General features: G+C 40.7%; 1 protein-coding gene across 1 annotated transcript in view; it reads left to right on the forward strand.

The window, feature by feature from the left end:
- nbas (NBAS subunit of NRZ tethering complex) overlaps positions 1–27641 on the forward strand; it is a 143665-nt gene that overhangs the window by 93569 nt on the left and 22455 nt on the right. Inside the window, exons 45-49 of the mRNA XM_069514751.1 lie at positions 1839–2179; positions 4311–4535; positions 7504–7706; positions 10541–10630; positions 11416–11599. Coding sequence (XP_069370852.1) covers positions 1839–2179; positions 4311–4535; positions 7504–7706; positions 10541–10630; positions 11416–11599 — 1043 coding nt within the window. The remainder of the gene's footprint in view (positions 1–1838; positions 2180–4310; positions 4536–7503; positions 7707–10540; positions 10631–11415; positions 11600–27641) is intronic.

The raw sequence follows: 27641 nt of genomic DNA on the forward strand, positions 1-27641 counted from the left end.
AAATCTAAAACAAGCTACAACACATACACACATATAGGCATGTACTTCACCTAATTAATTATAGACTTACTGATAATAACTGATAATAACACTCTCTGAATCACACACATTCACACTCCTGTAGCAAAACTGACACACAGTCTGTTGCGGTGTCTCCAGGGCCACCAACTTTCTACTAACGCTATCCAACTTTGACACATACACACACACGCGCACACACACACACATACACTTACTAAATTACTAATTTTCAGTCCTGAACAGACACATGCAAACTAACCCACACAGACCCACTTACAGAGGCATACAGACGCTGCAGAGACAGGTGGTGTGTGACCAATATTCATCACAATTTCAGACACAGTACCAGGTGACTGTCTGAGAGAGCTCTCCTGAGGATGAGAATGAGATGCTGCTCGGGTTTGGAAGAGACAGAGGCAGCGAGAGGAGTGAGACAGGGGGAAAGAGACAGAGAGTACATGTGTAAGTGCATGTAAGTCTTATCTGCAGTTAAAGTGTCCGTCTGGGCCTGTCTGAAAGTGAGTGTGTGTGTGTGCGTGTATATGAGTGTGTGTGGGGGGGAATTCCGATCAGGGTTGACTGAGCCCTCCCCACCGGCAGACCAGTCTTAAATATTTAAAGCCCAGACAGGCTTTGGTGTTGCCACAGTAATGTGTCTGTCTGATAGTGCAGGATGCCACCAGCTCTCTCGGTTTGTGTCTCTCGCTCTTTCACTCACTCACACACACACGTTTGTACAGCTATCTTAGTGAGGACACTCATTGGCATAATGCATTCCCCAGCCCCTTACCCTAACCATCCAAACTAAATGTCTAACCCTAACCCTTAACCTAACCTATTTCTTACCCTAACCGTTAAACCAGGTCTTGACCCCCAAACAGTCCATTAAAGGGGGGGGGGGGGGTGCTCACTTTGACAAAAATGTCCTCACTCAGTGGGTTAAAGGCTAAAACTGGTCCTCACAAAGATAGCTGTACAAACCCACACACACACACACACACACACACACACACACACACACACACACACAGTCTGGGGGATGTGATGCACATGGACAGACCCAGAGACAACCTCTACACAGACAGCAGCACTTTCACACTTGGGTCACATGCAGTCTATGTTGCGTACTTCAACCTTTTACTGTCGTCTGTTATTCATGTCTCCTCTGCCACGCCTTGTTTCAGTTATGCGAGGGAATACTGAACATCCTGTGCATTTTACTGTAATTATCCTGGAAGTGCTGCACGGTTTTCACATATGTGACTATAGCAAGTACTGTGCTATGTACACAGCATTAAGTGCCTTCAAATAGGCGTCTCTGACACATAAGAATATCCGGCCTCTCAGACAATGCTGCTGTTCTATTGTGCCTCTGCCTTTGTGCTAACTATATGTGCAGTGCCGAAAAATGCATCTTGTGTTTTTTAATATACATGTCATGTCTTGAATTGTATTATGTACCATAATAAATAAGTTGTTTTATATATTTCACAGTGTACAGCCAAACACAAAAGCCGACCTTATATTAAACTCCTACCTCTTATTACTTTGCTGAGCTTTTGAACATATAGATTGCATTTAATAGCAACACATTAATGGCAAAGTCTCAACAACCAGGGCAAAGTGCTGTGGAAGGTGATGTGTACAAGTACGTGATGGAGCCCTCTAGTCTGCATGATATTTTTTATGTACATACAATGAATTATAAGCACAGGGAATTGATTAAAGGAAAGCACATGTTCTAATTGTGTTCAATACAGTGTATAAATGTCAGCATACATTTAAAGCATTCAAAACAAATGTCCATCTATTTGCAGGCTTAGATTATCGCAAGCTGACCGATGAATCCTTGGATCCGCTGGTCACTCTGAAGTCAGTTCTGACCAGTCAGAACGTACTGTCCATCTCCAAACTCGCCAATCGTCTGCCTGTGCCTGGTGGCGGAGGAGCAACGGTGTCCCCCAGTGCAGTCCATTCAGTGTGGCTGCAGAAGCTGTTTTGGAAAGGAGACCCCCAATTGCTGAAGAGGCCCCCACAGAGCGACCAAGACTACCTGCAGGCTTACGACACCTGTGCCAAGTATCTGGACAGGCTGGTCCCTGCTGACATGGTTCACCTCCTTGATAATATCACCTTTTCACCTGACGCAGCCAAAATTGTGAGTCTGGGCCAGAAAACAGTATTGATGTTTCCTGAATTACAATATTTTCCATATGATTTACTTTTTGTCAGATAAAGATGACTTGGAGAACACAGTACAGTATGAAAGAGGCTACAGTGTTTCACACAGGAACTGGTTGGGGAGATGGGATTCATGTTGCATGGCAGAAAAAATTGTGGGGTTTTCCGTCACTACATCATATTCCTCTGTCAATGGCTCTAGGTTGTTTTATATACCTCAGACTAAATTTGTGGATCATCAAAACCAGAAGAAAATATATTATTCTGTTCACCTCTTCACTCGATAACTTTATGATTCAATTAAATTTATAATATCATGAAATTGCACAAGACATATCTGCGACAATCTTGCAACACTGTCCTGCAGAGTATTTAAACGTACAATAGTAATTTTGGCCAGTAGGGGTCTCTCATTCAACAATAACAAAAGAGCTAGTTTGATGATGTCGTGAAGCAGCGTGGGATTATGGGATTTGTTGTCTCAACCAGCACTTCTTGTCCCATAGTCTTCTTGTGTCACGTTCCCTTTACTGGGAGAGCTTCGGTGACAGAAAGCTCAGAATGGCCAGTAAAAACAATGGCAGGAAAAAACAGCCAACTAGCTAACTGACTAGCAGTGTGCTTTTCATTAGTCGTATGTCCTTTACCCGGGAAATTGTAGCAAAGATAGACACAGCCATGGGTAAAGACGAAATATGACGCAATTAAAATGTGGAGAGAATTACCCGTCTTGTCACCTTAAATAAAATTGGTTGATTTCTGTGGGTTTACACATTGTTGGTAATATTTTTGATAATGTAAGTATTACACAAGTCAACAAAATATGGAGAATAGGTCTAGTTTTAATAAAGAATTGTTACATATTATATATTAATCTTTTTTTACATTTGCACCTTGCAGCCTCACCTCTCTAGACACTTCCATTTCTCATACCCCATCTTTTTCCCCATAACCCCAGGGGAGCTAATTGATCCCTCTCTATTTCAGAGCCAATTAAACCCCAACTCCCAGCAGGCTTTGTTTTCCCACTGTGCTTTTTAACATGCTGAGTAACTTCCTCAGTTAATACTCTTTGCTCCTTCTTCCCTCCCCTTCCTTCTCTCTTTATTTTTTTTTAACCTTTTTGAACCCTTGAAATTGAGAACTGTGACCCCCCTCATTCTTCAAAATGCATCTGACCTTTTGCATCCCCATTGCCCCCGATGATAGATTGATCCATTCCCCACAAGGCCAAGGGGCGAAATGGTGACAAGACTTAGCTTACCTCATACTGGGCATATTTTTAAAGGGAAATGTAGACTGTTGGCATTTTCCCTCCTCTGAAGTATTGATCTTTGATAACCTCTTTAGTAGAGATGTCCTCTGTTCCCCAACCTCCCAACTGGTTTGTCCAAGGCTTGAACTGACATTGGTTGTGAATGTCTATATGTAGCTCCACAGTTAAAGACCAGCTTGCAAATAAAACAACAGACCACATAAAGCCTTACACACAAATGCATACACACACTTCCCCTTCAAAGAAATAATAATGGTTTGTCATGAAACTCCATTTTAGAGATTGTCCTGTCTTGGCCGTCAGGCTGTGTGTGAGAAGTATTTATCTGGGTGTGTGGCTGGGATAGCTGGAAGTGTGAAGCTGGGTGATTTTTAAGTGTCTTCTTGGTGTGAATGTGTGTGTGGGGCCTGTCAGCGCCTGTGTGATTTCATACAAGAGAGTAAAACCTGCTACAGCCAAAGGCCTTCTCTTCTCCCCATGAATGGTTAACCTCCTCTCACCGAATAGAATCAATTACACCAGACTGGCAGCTATGATCTCAACCTCTTTCAAATAAACACACACTCCTCACACACACACACACACACACACACACACACACACACACACACACACTACTTTTAGTTCCTTATGGTACTCTGGTGCTGATAGAGTAGGTTATACCTATCTATCTTTGACATGTTAAGTGTGAAATTAATGCTCATAACCTGTGCACCTCTCTCTCCCTCTGCTCCTTCATATGAACCTGATCCCCTACCAAATTCGCTTACCTTATCCCTCTCCTCCTCTTCCGCTGTCTATTCCCTATACGTCCATCCTGTCCCGTCTCCAGCTGAGCATCCAGGCGAGGTCGGAGGTGATAAAGCGAGCCACTAAGGCCCTGCGTCAGCTGGCCGAGAAGAACCGGAAGAGAGGAGGCGATGGTGGTGGGGAGCACGAGGGGACGGGCCCAGCGGGGATGACTTTTGATGAGGCTCTAGCACACCTGCAGCAATCTCAGGCCCACCTGGACACTCTGAGCCATGATTTCATTCTGTCGTTCAGAGACAGCCAGCAGGTAGACCCCATCTTTCCAGACACTATATCCTACAGAATATTTATTTTTGAAGTGTTGTCAGAGATTTTCAATTGTTTGATATAATTGTTATGTTTTTGTCTTTATCTTTATTGAAGATTGGGGTCTTTCAGTTCAAGAGCCCTCATTGTGGGTGCGTGAGTTTTACTTCTGACGGGCAGCCAGTACACGACTCTGAAAGAAGTAAAGCAACCGCACCCATGGTGAGGGCGGAACACTACGTCTGGCATTCTGTTTCTTGGGTTATATTGCCAGACTCGTCGCACAAAAAACTCCTGCTTGCAAACTGAAAGACCACACTGTTGAATAATGATGAAAAAAAACCTTAAAATGTCAGATAATGCGGATATAGACCCTTAATTTTTTGCTGTAGGTATCCATAGTTACATTATACTTAATCATCAGTATGATTTTAATGGGTATATGTAAGAGACTCTAGATATTGCATTAAAATGTTGCCAACAAAACAAAAATCCTGTGCTTAAGTGATAGTGGAAGAATATGTGCTTTGTCATCCTAATACAGTTCCAGAATTAGACTTACTGTAATTACCTCGATGGACTTAATTATATACTGCACTTAAGTTATGAATTATTGTACAGACCATATCATTATAGTAACTTTTTTTATTACTAAAATGGCACATTTCTTACACTAGATAAAGCAAATCACCTTCTTTATCATGTAACTCTGAGTGACTCTCAAATCCTGTTACCCAGTTTGTTCATTAGGTCACCTTTAATTTGACATACAGGTTGTGTTTGTACTTCTTGTGGGCCTGCGTATATATGTGTGTGTTTGTGTGCGTGTTGTACATTTCTGGGGTTGTTCTGCTCGACTGAGCTCTTCCCGGTCTCACTGGGACCAGTCAAGGGTATATTAATGGAAATCTACGGGCTGCTGTTTCAAATGAGCCCTGCCGTATGGCTATATATACAGTATGTACACTGTGCTGTATCTCATTAGGCAAAGTCACAGTGACTTACCCCCGCTGTCACCTCCTCATGGCTGGCTATCTCTCTGTCCCTTTCTGTGTGTGTGTACATGGAGATGCACGCAGAGATGTTGAGAGTGGACGTTACGATTTGACAAGCCGAGCGTTGCTATGCGACCCTGAGATTATCCATGAAAAGTGGTCATTTCTGAGCAAGTTAATAACAGTAATAAAAGTAATGTTTAGCTCTTGGTTTATCTGTGTTTAAAAAGTATATACCCTCCACAACAGAGAGGAGGATACAGGCTGCACAAGAGCTGAGCTGTAGGCTAAAGCTTTAGATGCACACAAACATGTGGATGCACACCGCAAGCTCTATAATAAAACTTACCTTCTACTGGTGCAGGAAGCAATTGTATCCTTGGAGATAGATGAAAAGGGTATAAGGATCAGGAAAGGGCAGATTGGTAGAGAAAGATAGATAGAAGGAAGGAGCCCTGTGTGAGGTTCTTTTTGCCTGTACTGTGGTCATTTATCAAGTGTACGTGACCAGCTGCTGGGAATTATAGTGGATCATAGAGGAATCCACCACAGGTGCCTCGACCTGCTTCGAGGACAGCAAATTACCCACTGCAGATATTGTACAATATGTGGCACAATGGTACACCCATTGTAAAAATGTGTCATTATCCAGTACCGGCACAGAATAGTGGTAGGAAAGTCAGCTCGGTACAAAAATGTACAGATATAAACATGCATCCATCTGTCCTTCTTGCCAACTATATGTGTGTTTTTTCACTTTATTGAAAGTAATACAAATTCATCAAACAGCAGACACTCTTTGCATATAAGCAAATGCTAATTAGAATTTAAATAAATAAATAACAGAAAGTCTAGCAAAGACAATGACTAATAAACTAAGTCTTTAAATCATTTTCAAATGCAAAAAAGCCAGCCCAAAGCTGCCCGAAATGTCCTCATCCCCGTTTATGTGACCAAACATGAGGGTTAATGAGACTGACAAATTCAGAGCTTATATTTTGTAGCTCAGCCTTTAAAAAGAATCTACAAAAACATTCTCCAAACACCGGCCACAGAACACTGTGGGTTCAAAGATCATTTTCTCTTTCTAGATCTACAACTGTCAGATTAATTTCCAAGAGTCTGCCAACCTGCAACACCCGAGACACCACAGTGATACATGATGCAGCAGCATCTGTCATTCCCCTGGCAAACAGCAAAACTGTGTATTTCCTACATCATTGTGCATCTAGCTTTTTGGAAACCTGTCACACCTCCAGGTTTTCACTGCAGAATGTTTCCTCCATTGATACTTCATTTACTGTGGCCTTTATAATCCCCCCTTTCTAATCCCATAAATGAGGCTCTTGAAAGGCTTCACTTTAGTGTCAACAAGCATATTATTGTGTTGCCTCTGTGACATGCATCACCCACAACCAGACTGCAGCTGTTTTAATACTGCAGATATAGATAGAGGTTATAAATAGAATCTAATCGGACTCCATATGAAATAAATAAGGAAATGTAGACATAAATAAATAAATGTAAATAAATTAGTGTAAATAAATGGATATTGAAATGTATGAAACAATTGAATACATTTAGAAATAAATTTAAAAAAAAAAAGATTAGAAAAAACTAACGCAAACAAATAGATAAATAGTCCTTTTCATCGCATAATACTTTATGTAGTTATTTATACTTATGTCAGTTTTTGTCCTTTATAACAGTGAGACTCACACCTAGGGGTGAATACAATTAAATTTACAAAAAGAAAGGTACAAACTGAGGTCATTTTAATGGTGTAAAGTTAAGGAACACACACATGCAAATACACAACACATACACACAGCAGAACACTGCGACCCAGGACAGTGCTGCTCTCTGAGTCAATAGATGACTGTCATTCACTGAACTTTAAACTTCCTCCACCACCCTCCACCTCTTATCTCACTGTCTTTCTCTTCTCTCACTTGTTTTGTTCCTTATTTCCAGGAACAGCTCCAGAGTTACAGTCAACTTTATGATTTGTCTCGGTCCGAGAGGTCAAAAGTACATGAGCTGGCGGTCACCATGGCAACTGATGGACAGCCTCTGGAGTGCATTGGGAAGCTTCTGTGCGTTGCTGTTGGGCCCCTAGACCTGTCCGTCAAAACTGTGCTTCATGATGGTGTGGCGAGAGTCGTGGCTGCGCTCAGGTAATTATCTCTGGCTGTTTTATTATTTCTTCATTACATACACAATAAAAAACACAGAACAAAGTCAGAGGTGGTATCATCAAGTCACAATAGACATGTACAAAACTTTCCCTAAATGATAACATTTGAAATACAATTCCCCCAAGAGGGTAAAGATTCACTTTTTGGGAGCTGTCATGTCGTCCATCTTTACTCAATGAGTTAACGCATCAGTCGAGAAGACCCCCGGGTCAACTTGCATTTAGTGAGTTGACTCACTGCAGTGTTCTTTGACTGGCTCACAGTACACAGAGCAATTCAGGAGCAACAGTGTCCTAAAACTAGTTGTGATGGAAGTGGAGACAGGTGATGGAAATGGAGGGCAGCACAATGCAGGGCAGCCCGACTCGTCTCTGTTGACTGCTCTAATACTCTGAGCTCCGGTGTCTGTGCTGTCAACAGCCCGGCAGGAGAGACACTCTGCCGTCTGCCAGAATTTCATATCCCGCCTTTGAGCAAGATACCGGATTAAAAAAAAACCTGGATGCTTTTACATCCCTGACAATGAGTTAAAACATGAAATCGTGTGTTTCTAGGTAAATGAAACTGATACTATGATACTCATGTACATTACATAGGATTTTGAATTATTTATTGTAGATATTGTGTAATAAAGAGAGAAAATACATTTGTAAAGTGAAAATAAATCAATAAATATATATGAGGGAAACAAAAAAAAGACCCAACAAACATCAAGCACCCTTTTAAATGAATATAATGAAGATGGATCCACACATTTCTTTGGTCCAGGAGTCAGAAAGCTTTAAATCCCTCATATGCCTCTGCAACTAGTGTTTACTTTTTTGGTTATTTTCACAGGGTTTTAAATAATAGATGATATGATATGGTATATATGGCTATGTGCACCTCTTTCATACCTATCTGCTCGGGCACTGTTCATGAAACATGCATTTTAACAACAACTCATGTTAAGAGAAGTATCTATATCCAACTCACAATCGGCCGCAGCGATGTATATTCTAAAATATTGAAGGCCAACTGAACACATCACCTACTACCTGATCTCTGTCAGTCTGAAAATCTTAAAATATACAGTACTGTGCTGTGTAGCGGTCCGCTTTGGGCTCGGCAAGGTGGTGGGAAAAACATTGTCAAAACAAATGCCTGAAGTGTTGAATTGAAGATACAGTAGCTGCCTGTGGGAGTTACGCTCACAGCGTTTTATTAGTGTCTTCCTGCTCCCTGCCTTCAAAAGAAGGAAAAGAAGACCCCCCCCGACATGTTTGCAGAGCTGTGCTGTTTTAGGGGACATGGGAAAATGTTTGCATCCAAAAAACATGATATTTTGATTTTGATGATTGTTATCAGGGCAAGTTGTTTTTTTCATAGCATACACTTACAGTCTTAAATGGAAGGCTCGTGTTCACATGTTTTTAATATTTGTCATAAGAATCATATGTGCTAATAGTGATGAACCAGTGAGCAAGGTTTTTCTGAAAGTGCCACATATCACTGGGACATCTGATTGACTTGATAAATGAATATTTCTGCCTCATGTCCTGCTGCTTTAAGGCAGCTCAATGGTGCATGGTGCAGATACTGTAGGTGGCACACACACACACACACACACACAATCTTCCACTTTCTCCGATTCATTATCTTCTTATAATTAATGCAGCCTGATACAGCTGTTCACTTGCAGATCTCTCTTGGTGCCCACACACACACACGCAGCCTCATGTATTCACTGGAGTTCTTTCCCTGGAACATGTCACTCAGTGTTCCTGCATATGAATATCCCTTTATGCATTCAGGTATGACTCTGTGTCACATGCACATTGTGTGTGTGTGTGTGTGTGTGTGTGTGTGTGTGTGTGTGTGTGTGTGTGTGTGTGTGTGTGTGTGTGTGTGTGTGTGTGTGTGTTGTTGCGGGGCTTTCTCGAAGCCATGTGTTTGGCAGGTAGGAATGAGCTGCACTTGTTTCTGCCTCTATCTCTTAGCCTTCAGCTTGCTGCAGCAGCAGTACCTGAGCCTCACACTAATGGCCGTCTTTTGTACCTGTCATAGCGAGTCTGTGTTTGTGAGTCTTTGAAGAGAAAATGCAAGTGGTAAAATTCAGTGAAGGAAATGCTTTGTCATCTTTCTACCTTATGCCTGATCGTTTGTACATGTATACATAACATGTATATGTGTGTGCCTGTGTGTATTTATATACAGTATGTATGAATGAAGCTGGGTGCATGTTTGCAAGCCCAGCAGCAAAGTGGACTTGAGTCAAGGGAAATCACTCTTTTTTTTCCCTTTCTGTCTATGTGAAAAATTGCCTCCTCTTGCACTCACACACACACACACACACACACACACACACACACACACACACACACACACACACACACACACACACACACACACACACACACACACACACACACACACACACACACACAAACTGTAATGGAGACAGGTTTCAATGTATTTCTCTTATTTTTGTGCTTTGTATTTTAAGGGCTTTAATAATATTTATTTCACGGTGATTACAATTTTTTTTTTCAAATATTTAATTTCTGCTTGTTAAGAAATATATATAATGGTATATTGCACATAATACATTTCTCTCCTCTAGATATCATCTGTCTCATGTAACTTAAGTCCTCTAGCTCACTAGATTTCCACCACACTGCCAAACACAGCTTTTAAACTAACTCTGTCCCTGACAAGGACAAGAAGTTTTTTTTTTCTTTCCCTCAGTTCCCTTGACATTGTGGTTATTTGAAAATCGTATCTTAAGTAGCATATTATGTAAAATGATTGTATTGATATCGTTTGTTTTTCAGTGGAGACCCAGACGCCCTCTCAAATTACTCACAGCCCCTCAGGGTCCTGGAGGCCATGGTCACCACTGTGCACAACAATGTCCAGAGTGGGTAGGTATCTGCACACACACTGGCATACTAACTACAATCGTACTCTGTGTACTTTTTCTGAGAGACATTTACTGCTTTCCTTAAACTAAATCTAACCCTAACCCAAGCACATGTGCATGAAATGTGTGTTAGTGTTTAAGTCCTGCATAAATCACACCAGCTCTCCCACTTTTCAGCTCTAATCAAAAGCCAGTAAAATAAATTAATCGATAAATGGCACCTGCCAACCTGTTTGGTGGTTTTTGGTTTTTTTTGAGATGACACAGAACCTGTTCCTGTTCTTTGAGACCATTGGCCAAACAAATCAAACTAAAACAATGGGTCTGTGACAGAACATCCTCTAATTGTCTGCCTTTACTGTGGTTAAGCACAAAGCGATGGCATCAAAGCTTTGTTCCTTGATGTTTGGATCAGGGTTGGAACTTTTTTAGTCCAGTAAAATGTCAGAAAATCAATGGAAAAAAAACCCATTGCAGTGTTGTGAAGCTCAAGGGGAAATTACCTTTTTATCTAGTCCAATATGCAACAAGTACAAAACAGACACTTGTGTAGACAAAAATAATTCCCGAAATTGCTTTTTTATTTAGTTTTGGCAAGAGTTTGAAATGTAAAATTTTCACACAATAACTTTTGAAAAATATATATTTAAGAAAGTTAACTTAATTTGGGCTAGAGTTAAGGTTTTACTTTTTCACAATAATCTCTTCACCTTGCCTCTCTATTGCTGTCTCGCCCTCTCTCTCACCCCACGTCTGTCTCCCGTCCCTCTCACCCTTCTCCCTCAGTGACAGCACGGTGACCTCAGACGACCTCCTGGCTTGGCTGCGTCCGTTCTGCGGGGACTCCTCGCTCCCCGTGCGGCCTCGGATTGATGTGCTTCAGATCCTGGAGAGTAACTTCAGCCTGCGAGACAGCGATGTCCGTCTTCTCCTGCTCTACAGGACGCAGGCTGTTCTCAAAGACAGAGAGGTAACATGCACAGACGCTGTCGCACATGCAGCTATGAGTCATCAGGCCTCATTTGAGAAACGACTTAAATCCCATGCTCTCCCAAACACTGATACTTGATCTGAAGGAGGCTACAGATGTCTGGAATATTTTCTCTTCTCTCGCTTTTCTCTTAACATCAAATGCCATGTCATTCATTTTGTAGAGGGTACTAGCCAGTGTTTGTCACAGAATGACATCCTATCTGTGGCAGCAGCTGCCAGCTCACCTACTCATGTTGGTGAGGGTTGATTATTCTGATTGGCCAGTGACTATGAACGCAGCCTGAACAACCTGAAAGTTGAATGGATAGGGCTGGTGTTACACCAACGTCTGCCTGCTTGCTGAGAACTGCATTCCCATTTCAGGAAATAGCACAGCTAAAGCAGAAACTACCAGCTTTCATCCAAGTTCTGCCTGTTTCCTGAAGACAATAAAAACGTCATGTACTTTTTGACAGTCCATTGACCCAGTGATGCGGTGGGATTTTTCCTGATGGTCCCGATGGCCTGTCTCACTATGATAGACGAGTCTGTTGTCATTGTGAGACAACTACACACAGGTCTATGATAAAGCATTGCTGAAGAACACATTAGAGATCTATTATGTTATTAGGAGGAGAATTAGGCAGATGCCAAGAGGGTGGATAAATTACTCGCCCACCCAAAGAGAAAACAAGTGAACGTTGACATATACACACATATCCCATTATGCAACAGTATAAAAGGTAGAAAATCAGAAAGGTTGTTGTACTCCTGAAGGGAAAAGTACGATATGCGTTAATATCAGTATAAAATAGATTGACTGCACATTTGATCTGAGAGCTGAGACAGTGATTGGGTTTTGTTTGTTTTGCCAAATGTATGCTGCACTCCCTTCAAACCTTAATTAAAAGTAACTATTATTTTCATCATAGAATGATTCACCCATGCTTTTTCATGATAGCTTCAATTTAAAAATGTATTCATTTGTCTCAGTCGTGAAAGACCCAGACAAATGCAATTTTGGAATGTCTAGGGCTGTAACCTCTAATTGGATTGGTCGATATGATCTCGTCCAACCATATTCTCATTGGCTGGACAATGGCAGATGTTACATTCATGAGGAGAAAAGCACTACATCAATAGCATTCTAGGATTAATACGTTATCTCCTGCAGTTGGGGGCCAGTCTACCTGGGAAAAAGGTGAAAAATATCTATTAATATATGTGTTCCATTGAAAAAGACTTAGGATGAGATATATATCCAGTTAAAGTAAACCTGCATCTACCGTACACCAACAAACCATAACAGTGAGAGGAAAACATCTTATTGTATTGGTTTTTTTTGTGATATATCATTTCATAGCAGAAAAAGATTTGTATAAAATGAAAAAGGAACATAAGAAAGGATTTAGCACTTAAGGAGGTTTTTCGTAACTTTAAGTGTTTTGGCAAAGAACATCTGGCCCCTTTATGTCGTACTTATGGAGATAAATGTATTTGCTCATTTGTTTGTTTTTGCACACACACCATCACATATATTATTATAAAGATTCCTTTATATATCTTTTAGGAGTGTGTGATATAGGCTGTGCACAGTGTCTGTGTTTGCATGTGTGTGCACAGTATTTGTATGTGGCCCTGCCTGCTCTCTCCTCCCTCCCTGGTGTAACTTACCATTGAGTGGCTAGTCATTAACTTTGCTGAGTGACTAATTAATGGCCCGAGATGGTTAATTAATGTGTAAATGTATGCGCACAGCCGTGGGCCATTGTCAGCACAGGTAGACAGGTGTGTGGGCCTGGACTCTTAAACTAATTGGGTGCACTCCCGACATTTGGCAGGATCTGACGAAACGCACGCACACACACACACACACACACAGGGGCAGGCAAACACATGCGCTCTTAAGGGAGCGCACACCCAGGGGATCAGTTAATTAATCTTGTAAGAGAAGTCCTGGTGTAAGAGCGAGACTTGTTTCAGATGAAGTGCCACTTTCTCTTGTCTCTCCCTAAGGCAACCAAAAGGCCTTTACGCGTGTGAACAGGGTTTTTGTTGCAAAGTGTCTCAATTAAGTTTGATTAGTCAGTGATTTTTTTTTTTGTTTCAAAGATTTTCCATATCCACATCTGTACTGACACACAAATCCAAAGCCATCCACAAACACATTTACATTTGCCCACTCAATTATTTATAACATTTTGCCTCCTAATTGGAGCGACACTTCATTGTTTCCACTGGCTGTCGCCCGGCTGAAAGCTTTAGTGCAGAAGTAATGTCGGCGAGGCTGGTACCTCCCATAAGCAGCATGCTGGTGCCTCAAAGCCATTCCATAGACTGGGTAGTGCCCCTCTCTGACCATGTCATGTCAGCTTATAACCAGAAAGACAGGGGGAGGAGGAAGAGGAGGAGGCATTGTTCCCCTTCTGTCCCACTGGTCCCTCAACTAATCAGCACAGCTCCCTTCTAACTGTGTCCCACAGGCTATCCAAGAGACACACTAACTCACATTTACACAAAACCACTGTATCCATCTTTCCGCTGCACACTCAGCCCTCCGGTTCTGTGCGCACTCACACGCACGCGCGCATGCACACAGTCTGTCCGCTGCGATTTCCATGACAACTGTGCTGTCAAGCCATGGTGTGTGAATGAAACGGATGTCGGTAGTATGTTTAAGCCAGAGCTTCACTCATCTTTGCGTTCCCGCCACTGTCTGTTTGCTGATGACAAATGTCATCTTATTAGCGCTGTCGTCTGCCATCAAAGACGTCTGCAAAGTAGCACTTGCATAATCATGCTGACACACACACACACACACACACACACACACACACACACACACACTCAGCTGTGCACACATTCCCATGAATCTAGATGCATTCCGACATACATGGACATAACTTTTAATTAATTAATTCAGGAAACAGACAAGGTTTAAGAAAATGTAATTGATTTCAAAAAACAAATCCCTCCTCTCCTCATCCGTCCTTTTCTCTTTCTGTACAAAGTGCAAAGTGCATAACTCCACCTCTCCACTTCTCTCTATCTTCAGTATGAACAGGACTGAAAGGCCATTGATGAAAAGATGAAGGCATGGCTTACTTCATACACTTATTTTCTATTCATTTTTTTTATTGAAAGCTAAAAGCCATAAAACTAATACTTCAAAAGTTTTGTGGAAAGAGTCATTTCAGAAATGAGCATGAGACAAAAAATGTAGTTCATTGATCAACAGAGAGAAGATCAGACGGGATGACACTACAGGCTTTTTAGTTGATCGTGTAATTATTCAGGATCAGAATCGCTGCAAATCAGCTTGGTTAATTGTCACTGATGAATCACAGACATTATGCTGGACTTGCATTATATTCCATATTATTTTTTTATTCTCTTGAAATCAGGCATGGGATTGATGATTTAGTTAAAATACAACACTGGAATTGAAAGTAATAAGTTAGAGCGTCTGTAGAAAGACAAAGGCTTTCGCTGTTAGGCCCCTTTAACGACACTCAAACACTTTATCTTATTTTAAATCTTATTTGCTATTTTTCTCTCATTGTTTTTGCTTCCTCTGTCCTCTAATTTCATTTCTTTTCATGAGGAACACTGGAATGTTTTTAAGAAGACACTGACTGTGCCGTTTGTGTGTAGGTGCCCCGCTGATACAGAGAAGAAGAGATCATAGACACAGATCAGATCAGTTTCGTAGTCAGACTGATTTCCATGGGCTGTAGTTTTAAATAAAACATTCAACTAGTCGAGAGAGAACGCTGCAACATAAACAGCTGTTTGTATGACGCTCATCCCCTTCTCCCAAAGAGAGCAGGAGAGAGATTTCATCAGCACATATAATAAATCAATCAATCACTTACTGCAACATCACAGGATTATTTACACAATATTTTATTAGTAAAACATGATATCAGCTCTCATTTTGCTAATTAGAAGAATATTGTGACACCTCTAGTATTAACTGTTGATGTTCATTTAGAAATTTCAGCTCAGACGTAACTCACTTACGTGCCTCCGCTCAAAAACTTAAATAAAAATGGTTCAACATTTTGGGATATACCATTATATGCTTTCAGGCCAAGTGTTAAATGAGAAGATTGAAGTTAGTTTAATGTAGTTTATCTTATCTTAAGAAAATTCTGATCTTGCTCTGTCCAGTCGTACAAAATTCCCATAACAAACACCTTCTACAGCTAATTAATTAACATGATTCATCTGATTTGTTTTCTTTGTTAATCAATGATCATTGATTGGAGATAAGGTGTTCCCTATTGTCATTCTAAGATTAACTAAGATGCCGGGAGTAGCTTCAAGTTTAACAAACAAACACTAGAGGAACAATATTCTCATCTAACTCTCGACAAGAATGACAAACTATTCCTTTGATGTTGAACTAAATGAACTTAAGCTGCTGTTATATCTTTCTCTTGTATTTGTTTTCTGTTCTGGCTTGCTGCTGTTTTCTGATGAGCTGCCAGCATGCTCTCTGATCTCTGACCACAGGGGCTAGGAGCCTGAAATAAAGTCAAACCACCTTATTTAAAATAAAGAACAGTATCCTTTCCATCCTCCAGCCCACATAGGGCAGGAACAGAACTAATTCCTTGCCAGATTTTTATTCAGGGCACAGTGTCTGTGGTTTTCACAACTGATTTACCTCAAAGATTATTGGCTATAAAGCTTTCTCTTTGTTTCCCTGTCTCCTGATAACCAGGTTGTGTGTGTGTTTCAGGCTGCTTTTGAATTCCTACACATCTGATTCACTCGCTGTGTAATCCTCCATCCTTGCCTCATTGGCACTTTGATACTATGTGAAGAAATCCTCAGATCCTCATAATGTCCATGTTGCACATTCGTCTGTCGGGTCAGTAGAGATACAAATGCAGATACACCAGTCACTCGCAGCTATCAGCCATTCACCCTGTTTGTAATGAAACTTACCAGAATAATAAACACGCAAACATTGGTGTGAAATGAACAACGGAAATTGACAGAAACCATTTTTAAGACTAATTTATGTGCCACAATTTTTTTATACAATATAGGTCACAGACCTCAACTCCTCCATGTTAGAGGATGGAACACAGACCAATACGGATGTGTGTTCAAGTGTTTAAGTTTGGTTAGACACCCAGCGGGAGGAAGTTTTGATTTTTATTTACGGTCCATGGTCTATACATCCTTATCCATATACAGTGACATTTTTGTTTTATACACCCACACAGACAAACACATGCATTACAGCTTGGCAGCCTGTGTGAGGAGCAGATGAATACTATTGTGATGGATGCTGTTCAGCTCTGTGGTGTCCAGACTGGGTCAGTCCGGGCCATGTCAGTGGAAAGGCCACTTCATGATTCACAGTCGCTGCCTCACACACAAAAACACACACCCAGCGATAGTGAATCAGAAGGAAACACAGAGAGAGAATATCAGAGGGGAGAGATAATGATGGATCAGAGACATAAAGCGAGGGAAAGATTCAGAGATGATGATCCTGCTGCATCCTAACACACACTAGATACCTAAAATAGGATGTATTAATGAGCCCAATTGAAATGCTGACATTTAGGTGTTGGGGTTTGAAGGGAGGGGGGGTGACGTGTGATACTGGAGGAGAGGAAGAAAGGGTTTGAGAGGTGAAGCCAGGGATGGATTTTGTGACTTCATTTTGGCCGATTAGTCATAACAGCACGGCGTCCAAATGTCACCACTGTCAAGATTGGACAGTCTGTTTTGTTGCTTTGCATGTCTGCGCGTGTATATTGTGAGTTTGGCCTTTATGTCACTAATAACAACATACTTAGCATTTTTTTACTCATGGCATTTCACAGACAACGAGGTGGCATCTGAAAGCAAATATGTGTTTAGGTTGTGGGTATAGGTCCTTATACTGCGTTGTGGTGTACATATGTGCTGTGGCCTTGATTTTACAGTGTGAAGTGGGTAATTACTTTGCTTAATCCCATGACAGTGCTAGCGTTAATGCCCACAACAACACACTAACACACACTGGGTAAACGGAGGTGAGCCCGGTCACTGCGTCAAGGTCTTCACGCCTATGTGCACTCTAAATGTTGCAGAGCAAAGGCGAAGGTTGCGGGGGAGAATCACCTGCACGTGCACGAGAAGTCCTCATCCAAGCTCATCAGCAGTGATCGCTGACTCATGCTACAAGCCCCTTTCCCCCTGTCAATGTCACAGATCATTTGCCGCGGTGTTTTCTGTTTCGCCGCTGGGCTGTTTGGCCTTGCAGCGCCCCATCTATCTAATATGGATGAACTAAGCTGAACGGAGCAGAGAGAACCACGCTGTGTACTATAGTTGCACTCTGTGAGCTTCCACTTCTGCATCTCCAGACCCCGACATGTTAACCCTGACCAAGCCTGCTTTGTCTTGTGGCAAGTCTTCATTCGTCTTGTTTTTCAGTTCATCTTGTCCTGAGCTTTTTTTTTTCTCTTCCACTTTAATGATAAGTCAAATTTTATTTTCAAGAAGATAGATATTCACTTAAAACAGAAACACTTAATTTATTTCCTTTTATGGTTTCTCTCCTTTTTTCTGATGAAAGGTTATTCTTGTTTCTTAATACTTCTGACAAACACATTTTTATTTTATAGTACTTACTTACTTTCATACAGTATTCTTCATTTAGACCCCTATTAGATCTGGTATGAACATCCATATTTAAGGAACGCCTACTCAACTCTGATCCCCTACAGTTTCAGTATGAATCAAGTGTTTTTACACTTCTCAGTGATTTGTTTTCATCACTGCTACAATATCAACAGTGACCAACACATAATGACTGATACTTTCCTGGCAGTAGTGATCATTTACATAAAGCAGCAAGAGGTGAGATCAGATCACAAATTCCAAATGCATTTTAGGAGCAGTCGTGGCTCAGAAAAAAAGGGGGGAATCATCTACTGACCAGAAGGTCGTAGTTCAATCTTAGTTTCCCTCATTCTCTTGGGAAAGATAGTGAACCCCAAATTGCCCTTAAAGGCTGTACCAGCACTTTATGAGAGCAATGTGTGTGTGACTGTGTGTGCCTATTTCAAAATGTCTCTTCCACTTAGCACATAGCCTCTTTCCTAATTCCTGTCTCCACCTTTGTTTCTTTTTCTGTAGAAAGATAGGATGGTGATTTATTCACCAATTAACAGAACTACAGAATTAAATTGTTTCTGTACACTAGAGTGAAGCGTATGCACACTGCATACCCACAAACAGACCTCTCTCAAGGAAATGCACATGGTAATTGTAAATAGTATAAGGGTTTAAAAAAATCTTAAGAACTATGAATATTTAAAGTTTGAGTTTTCGTGAGTGTAAATGTGTTTTTGCAAGCTTTTATTTTCTGTGCGTCCCTCCCTGCCTGTGTGTATCTCCGCTCCTGCCATACCGCAACATAACCTACTGCACCAGCTGTATATTTAAATATTAAGGCTGCCGTTTGAAGTATGCAAAACCAAAGTGGCATGATAAGCCGCAGCCTTGACACATATCCAAGAGAGACAGAGGAAGAAAACAAGACGAGCTGCACAGATGGATGCTGCACTTTTTTGTTGTAACTGCAGTATTTGTTTGATATGATAGAAATATAAACAGAAACACAAGTGGGAGTGTTGTTGCTTGACAGAACAATGTGTTGTCATTAGGCCCCTGTGGTGCACGCACAAACATACACATACTCACATCGCATATTTTCAAATGAGAAAGTTGAAAAGGAGTTGAAAACTGGAGGAGAACTTCAGGAGGAGTCACGAGGGATTGTCGAGAAAAAAAAGAAACGACAGAGCTTTTCCAGAGGTGAAGGCCAGGTGAAGAGAAGGAGCTGTACAGAGAAGCAGAGGAGGATTCGTCTGATGAAAGTGAATGAGGCTGCACTGGAAGGGAGAGGGTTACACAAGAGGAGTGAGAGGGAGCAGAGTCTCTGTCCAAGTAGATAAATAATAAATGTGATGGGGTTCAGGAATCTTATGGCCACACTCTAATGCAACAGGTCAGGGGTCACAGCCGTGATAGTCGAGCCCCCAGCAATAATTTCACTTGTTTTGTAAGCTTTCATCTCTACTCGCTCCGTTCCTTTACGAGAAAACCCAATTTCTTCTCCATTTTTTTTAACTCTGAGCCAGAAAAGAAGAGAGCAACACTTCATCCACTCTCCGGGATCGCTGATGATTCTGCAAAAAAAAAAAAACACACCAGAGAGTAGACAGTGCGATAGAATAAACAAGAAAAGATGTGGAGGGCGAGACAGACGAGAGGAAGAATAAGGAGAAAAGAACTTGAGGACAGTTGAAGCGGTTGTTTGTCTATAGGTCCAAGTACAGCCTTCACCTTAACTGAGAGGATTTAGCCTGATGTGTGAGTGTATGTGTGCATCTGTGCTAAAACATCCATTTTAAATCTTACATTTTAAGCATTTAACTGAAACTGGGCTCAGACCACAGGAATTTCAGGCCACCTTAACCGCAATTTGCCAAAAGGAGAAATCTGTTCTTCTCCTGAACTGCCCGCAGAATCATCAGAGTCGCCCGATTTCAAATTCCTTTTCATCTGGAATTATTTGTATTCTTTTAGTTTTTTTCAGACTTGCATTTGTTGTCTGTTAGAAAAGTAACTGAATGATCTGGATATTCCTTGCTTTATTCTCACATGAGTTAGCTCTGACTCGGGGCGGTGGAAGAAGAAGTTTGCAGCAACTGAGCTGGTCATTTAAGTTTTCTTGTACACCCTCTCCGAAACATTTTTGATGTTTATGATTTAAAAACAGGATGATTATGTCACTACTCTCCGAGCAGAACCAATGAGAGAGATGAGTAGAGTTTTTGAAATGGCGAACGCAAAACTATACAGGTGCACGTTAGCCAGGCTGCCATTTTCTCATCCTGACTTGTTTCTTCTTGTTCCTTTGTCTTATTTCCCTGCAAAGCTCACTGATGCGAGTTGTCGCACCACGCCAGTCTCCATCCTGTTTGTTTTTCATTTGCGGCTTCTTCCTCATGAGACCACGTCGGAGAGGTGAAGTAAGGTGGTGGGTCACTCCCTTCTGGAGCGATAATCTCAATAATATCCTGTAGTGTGTGATGGGCCATTATTTTCTAATCTTTTGGTGTGTGCATGCTTGAGTTAAGAGAGAAGAATATCTGCAAAGATTCTCCTCTAGTGTGTGATGCCACCTTATTTCAAACCAGATCCGGATTTTAAAAATCACATCTACTGATTCTTAACTGAAATGTGGAGTCGTGGTTTTTATGAGTTAGCGCACACATAGCACATTATTTAGCATCGTCCTTTCTACTACTTCCTCACACCTCCCTCATCAGCTCCTTCATGCATGCATGATTAAGGAGAGGTCAGAGTATTGGTGAAAATTGTTTTGATATTAATATATACAGTAAAGGCTGTTCATGCATATGCTTCATGTCAAGGAGCATCATGTCAAAGCAGGTTTGCGTCAGCGTGGTTTCAGCGTACAAGCTCGTTCTCTCCTCCTAACCTCGATCTACTCTTTCTGTCGGGCCACTCCCCTGCTTTGTTTCATTTGTCTTCTGAGTTCCCTCTGTCTCTTATCTTCATATGCTCAAGCTCTGCTTCCTCTCTTGAGGCGTGTAGCGTTATGTATACTCAGGTGTCATGTCATACAGTGTGGATCTACCCCAGACTGCAGGGAAGGAGCGAGAAACGGAACAACAAATAGAGGGAGAGGTTAGAGGAGCTGCATTTGTTTGCCGTTACACTCATCTTGTCATATCACACTTTGAATGCACAGTGTGTGTGTGTTTGTTTGTTCTCCACAGCCCTGTGTGTCTTTATCGTTGCGCTTATGTTTCCCCCCTGCATGTTTTATAATGTTTCACTTTCAAGTCGTAATAAACTCCCTCACCCCTCTACAAGCCCCGAGGCTTTGCCCTTTTGGTGTTTCTTCTCTCTGCTCTCATTTTGTCTGAAACCTGCACTCTCTTATCATCGCCCGCTCACAGCATCGCTCATTCTCTCCGCCGCTCTCCCCCGGCCTCCCTCTCCCTCGTGTGAAGTGTGCGACCTCTGCAACTTTATTCTGCCCGTCGCCGGGGACATTAGCCAGAGCGGGTCAATGAATATTGATGAGCTCATTCAGCACCCGCTCGGTAAAGGCCAGACACGGAGCTCTCCGGAACTCACAGCTCCAGCGGCATTCCCAGTTTGATACACTGACGTGCCCACCCACATCCTGTGTTCTCCCCCTCATCCTCCCCCCTCTCTCCCGCCCTCTCAGGTCAAGGACTGAGATAATTACCAAGTCAGAGAGAAGATTATTAAGCAGATTTGTTGATGGGAGCCAAAGTTCACTTGTGTTTCCCTAACAGCTCATACAAATTCAGGGAGAAATGACACATCTTTGACTTCACTCAGAAAGGCTAATAATCACATTACCTTGATGGGTGCAGTGTTGGCTGTGATACAGATATTTATAAATAGAGAGTATCTCAAGATAAAACAATAAAAAACTAATTAACATTTTCTAAATTATTTAAAAGTATTTCTTCCTGTTATTATGAGATTCTTTGTCATTTTGTCACCAATTAACTATTTTAGAATCACTGTAAATCACGAGCTCAACAAGATTATTGGTTTTGTAAATCACTTATTACTTAAACCTGGTAAAAGTATATAAAATTAACAAACAGTTATAAAAAAAAAAAAGTATTTATAATACGAAATCCTGCAAAACAATATAGCTCTTCAGTGTTATTTAGCATAAGTGTTGCCTGGCAACACACAGATTCAGCTGCACCAACACAGTGGGAAGTATGTTTAAACATTTGGAGCATTAGCAGCATTTATCTTGACATCGCCAATAATTGTGCAATTATGGAAGTAATGTTCAATTATGTTGACATTAGTCTTGTCTGACTGTAATTCAGTTTGTTGTTCAACATAAAATGCAGCTAAATCTACTCATTTTTGAGAATAAATAAATAAATAAAGTGTTAAAGCAAAACGCTAAAATGATAAATGCAAAAGGCAGTTGTAAAGGTCTAAGTAGTGTAGTTTTGTAATGTTGAGTCACAGTAAAAAAATGAATAACCATCTGTATTTATTTATTCTTTCTATGAAAAAAGAACAGGTTGAAGAAAAATATTTTACCTGCTCATTTCAAATCAATAACATGTCTGTAAGTGTATCGTTTTGAAATAGTTTTTGGATTTCACTGTGTGACATGTGAATAGGAAATAGTCTATTTTCTTTCACAATATAACAACAAAGCTACTAGAATTTTGCATTTTGCTTGTGTGAACTGCATTTTCCCCCTTTTCCCTTCTATAAAGATTATCCAAAGGCAAAGTGCAGTATCTGCATATTTCAGGTATTATGTGAGGCAATATTTTTGGGGGTTGAAGCCTTAAAAAAGATGAAAACATTAAATCCTTCCTTTCTACACAGCTTTCCAGCCAAGAAACCCTCGTTCTCAGCCTCACTGCCTCTGCAGGGACTGCTTCCCTGCAGGTGGGAGGAAGATTGGGTCGAGTTTCCATGTTCAAAACCTGTCTCTGTCCAAATGTGAAAAAATGATTTCTCTTTCAGGGCCGACAGTCAGAATTTTTTAATATCAAGTAATATGCAACGAGTAATGACAGTCCTAATTGTAAAACCTCCGGAAAACAATTATCTTAACAAGGAGCTGGATGATGGCACTTTTAATTTAGATGATGAAGTTGACTCTGGAGCGTTTTTGCATGTCAGGATATCTAATAAAATCTGAGCTATTTTCCATTTATCCTGTCGATCTGACAGAAAGGTGGAATTGACGGGGCTCGCCACCGTGATTGGCAGCAGTAATAAGATGTGACGAGTGAGTGGGGAAGAGCTGTCAACGCCAACCGTGATAGTAACACTTATCATTAACCTGTCTACCACAGTGTCACGTACTGAGGTGATGATGTGTTTACCACATTCTTTAAGGAGTCGGCCACAGGGTCGGCTCTTGTCAGCGGTGAAGACGTGTTTCCTGGGACTGTGTGTGTGGCATCATGTGGTAACTGCTCAGCTGTAACCAAATGAGTCTGTGTTTGTTTGTGTGTGTGCATGATATTAACGTGTGCCCATCATTTCTTCTTAGAAAAGTGGTCATGAATCTCATTTTCCATTACTTGGATGCTTCATTTCTTCTTAAGTAATCAATGGAAGCTTGACTGAAAATTCCAATAGGCTTTTTTTTAAATGTTCCTCTGAGGCAGTTAAATTGTGTTTTGAAAGTTTTGTCTTGCACGCAGGAGAGAAATCATTATATAGTTGTATGAAGTGAGGCCAATCGTCTGTATTTTTAGCCCTGCTAGCTGTGAGGCTCCATACATGACAACCGGGTGTTGGATGACTTCAGTAATTCAGACTGAAATATCTCAACAACCGATTTATTTATTTGTCTCAAAACCTCAAAACAATGTCCTAATTGGAAAGCTGTTTAAATAGCCGTTTAGAAAATGTATGGAAAATTGGCAGTAAGGAATCTTAGCGAACGAAGGCGAGGGGCAGTGTCTCAGTAGAGCATGCAGGAGGCAGGATGTGATGTATAAATACTGCCTCGGAATTGTTTTTTACGTCACATTGACACCGGCATCACCAAAAACTCTTGAATTTCCTTGTCTTTCCAAGTTGACATCTTCTACGTGTAAGGCCCCTCAGGTTCAATAGTGTCATGTTAGAAATGTCAAAAACACTCACACTCGCTGCTGTATTCCCGCAAGAGCTCACCCTGACATATTCGTCTCACATACAGCCTCTCAAAACATATCAGAAAAAACTGTCAGCTCATTATGCAGCTTTTCTCAGTTAGATAATTGACCAGCACTGATGCATTAGCAGTACTCTATGTGCCAGAGTTGCTTGGGACAATATGTTTATTTTTAGTTTTTAAAAATATGTTCTGTAAATAGTACGTACCAGCATGCACACACAGATACAACTGAACACACATACATGTATATGCTGGGTTGCCTGTAATCTCGTCGTGCAATCCACTGGCAGTTGTAGTTAGTGTGATTTGTTTTGGCTGAGGCTGAGTTGTGACTCTGTTTGCTCCTTTGTCAAATGAACCTCTAATTAGAGCTATTGATGTTAAAAAGTTCAAGTGTTCATTTTAAAAGTTTGAACAAAGTACGACCAAGTGCTTGACCGGCAGCGTTGATTGTTATGTCTAACAAGTGCAGCGCTGTTCCTCAGACGTCCCCCTGCTGATTGTGAGTGATTGAGCTGTTTGTCTTCAATGCTTCCAGACTCGAAACAACTCAGGTCCTTTTGTTTTAAATTCACTGCGTTGGTTTAATTCATTAAGAGCAAAGCATATGTACGATCTGTCAGCTCGGTTGATCAATCACTGTAATCTTCTGAGGTGGATCTGATAGACTTTGACTGTAATCAATTTAGTCTCCAGATGACTATACAAACAACTGCCTCGCGTATTAAATATATATATACTCAAACATTTGCTGCTTGAATTAGTCGCTGTCTGTTTCACTGAGGGTTTTTTGGGCAGAAAACTGTTTTAGTTACACATATTTGCAGAGACAGTTAGCAAGTTTTTGGAGGTGGGCCATATCTTTGATAAACAAAAACTGTGGAAAACCATTTACCCGTCATTGCACTTCTCACTGTGTCAGTCAAAAGTGAGTCTCAGTTTTTTGCCCTGTGGCTTTAAGACCCTTTAGTACCCTTTCACAATCTTTCAGAAAAAAACTATTCTGAAGCCGCTGTGTTAAATGAATGAACAAAAGACATGACCAACCTCATCACATGTATTTGGTCGACACAACATGAAACTGTCAATGTGATTTAAATCTTGGTTAAAATGTTTCAAGGGATCTCTCCAAGTCAAGACTAATGATAGTCCATGAAAATAATGAATATGAACATGTGAAATTGTCCGATCAATAATTTCAAACCAGACAAATTCCATTTCAAGTTCCCTTTTATTTACTTCCAAACATCCGACTATTTCTCTATGGAAATTACCCACATGTGTGTTTCTTGTGTTTCAGGCAAAATGTTTAGGGGACCATTATTTATGGGTTTTTGCAATTTGGTGCAGATCCAAACGAAAATCAGGATCTAATGTATAGGTGGTTTGTTGGGACTGTTAACAAGGAAGACTTGTGATTATGAGACGACCATTGATATTTGCTGTTTATTTTAGATTGAAGTCAAATAAACAGCACCATCATGTCTTCTTTGTAGTGTCTTCAAAAGATTGACCTCTTCTCTTAATTTGTTTTGACTATCAAATCATGTTTTCTTAATCAACACCGGAGGAGGTTTCTCATTACTAGTGGAATGAAATTATTCAAACAGGCCACTAATACACACATGGTGACTGACACTATCATTTTCTCCTCTAATATCTGAGTGTATGATGCTATGAATCCTCAGGGCACAGATCAAATGGTGCTGGACAAAAATAACCGGGGGCAGGTGATACTCTCATTTCTGTATTTTTTATTTATCAGCCTTTAACTCTTTAATTATATATCCAACTTTATATATATGTTTGAATGAAATTGCTAACTCTTGCTGTCATTAACATTTAAAATTGCATGTTCGGTTTATCACAAGTCATTTAACCTTTAAAATCCCTTGCTTTCTGTGAGGCTTTTTTGACTGCAGTACACAACAATAGACTTAGTTATGACAAAGCAACAAAAGACAAACAATCGACCAGCCAGTTAACAAAGGAATGGCAGTAAATCCACTATGCTCGGATGGACAATTAAATATTAATCCATGTTACTAAATATTTACATTGTTGTTTTGGGGTTTTTATCTTCTACTTGTCTTGCTGATATCTACTGTGTATTTGTGTTTGTTTAAGGTTTGGAATAACTAAACTTAACAAGTACTCTAACATAGTTTAATTCACAGAGTATTCCCCAGTGCTCATTACAGACAGAGAAGCTTTTCAGCACCATGGACAGCGTCCTTTTAAAGCCCGTGACAGTGCTTTATGAGTTGTGAGAAATCAGGAGGAAACACCAGTCGTATGTTGACAAAATGAAAAAATTGCCAGTCTGCTCCTTTTCACCAGGTTGGTAATTACTCAGTGCAGCTCTGTGAGGGCTTGACCTTGAACATTTATGTCTTCCAGGTAGCAGCTGACAATAAATGGAATCGCCAAAGAAATTGCTATAAGGATGTGGGTAATTTTACAGAAAAAAATAGACACGGAAGTGTTTTTAGGCTGTTTTCGGGACTGAAGTTTGAGTCAAAGCTGATGCGACATTAATCAAAGTGACACATTTAGTAAAAGCCTTATTAAATGGCAGCTTGAAGCTTTCTATGCATGTTGGCACCATGTCCCTTGCAATAAAAATGCTAATTTTTAATGAGTCAATTTTTGGGATTGCATAATTGAAAACACACAGGACCCTATTTGTGTAGAGTTTAAGGAATGCTGTGTATTTTTTTTACTTTTTGGATTTGTCTCCTATGAATTGAACCATCAACAATGAAAAATAACATTAATCAAAATAAATAAATGTCAGAAATGACTCAAACCCCCGTGGATCAAACATAAGCGCATGTTACCATTGAGCTGTTGTTGATAAACATGTTTATTGTCTATAAATAAGTTTGGTCTTCAAATCACTGGGTATGCAACTTCACTGTTTACTCTGTTAGAAGGTGTATTTCATAGCAGGGCATCTGCAGTCACTGTGTGTGTATGTGTGTCTGTGTGTGTGTGCACGCGTCTAAAATTATCTACAGGATTTTACCTTTAAGTGTCACCTGTGCGTTGAAAGCAGTTCATATTCAAAAGACCTCAGTCGAGCACTTTGATGTGAGAATATTTAGTGAAAGAGTTTATTCCTTTAGGAAAGATGGCGACATGGAGGAAGTTATTTATTTTTATTGAAGCTGTTTCATTGGCGTTCGGCTGATTGTTTTTGATTGTGCACGCACACCGGCCTGTTTCTATGGTCCTTAGTGTTTGTGTGTGAGTGTGTTTGTATGGTCCCCATCGTGTTTGTGTGTCCCTCTGAAAT

This window comes from Paralichthys olivaceus, chromosome 19, assembly GCF_024713975.1.
Source record: "Paralichthys olivaceus isolate ysfri-2021 chromosome 19, ASM2471397v2, whole genome shotgun sequence".
Taxonomy (NCBI): domain Eukaryota; kingdom Metazoa; phylum Chordata; class Actinopteri; order Pleuronectiformes; family Paralichthyidae; genus Paralichthys; species Paralichthys olivaceus.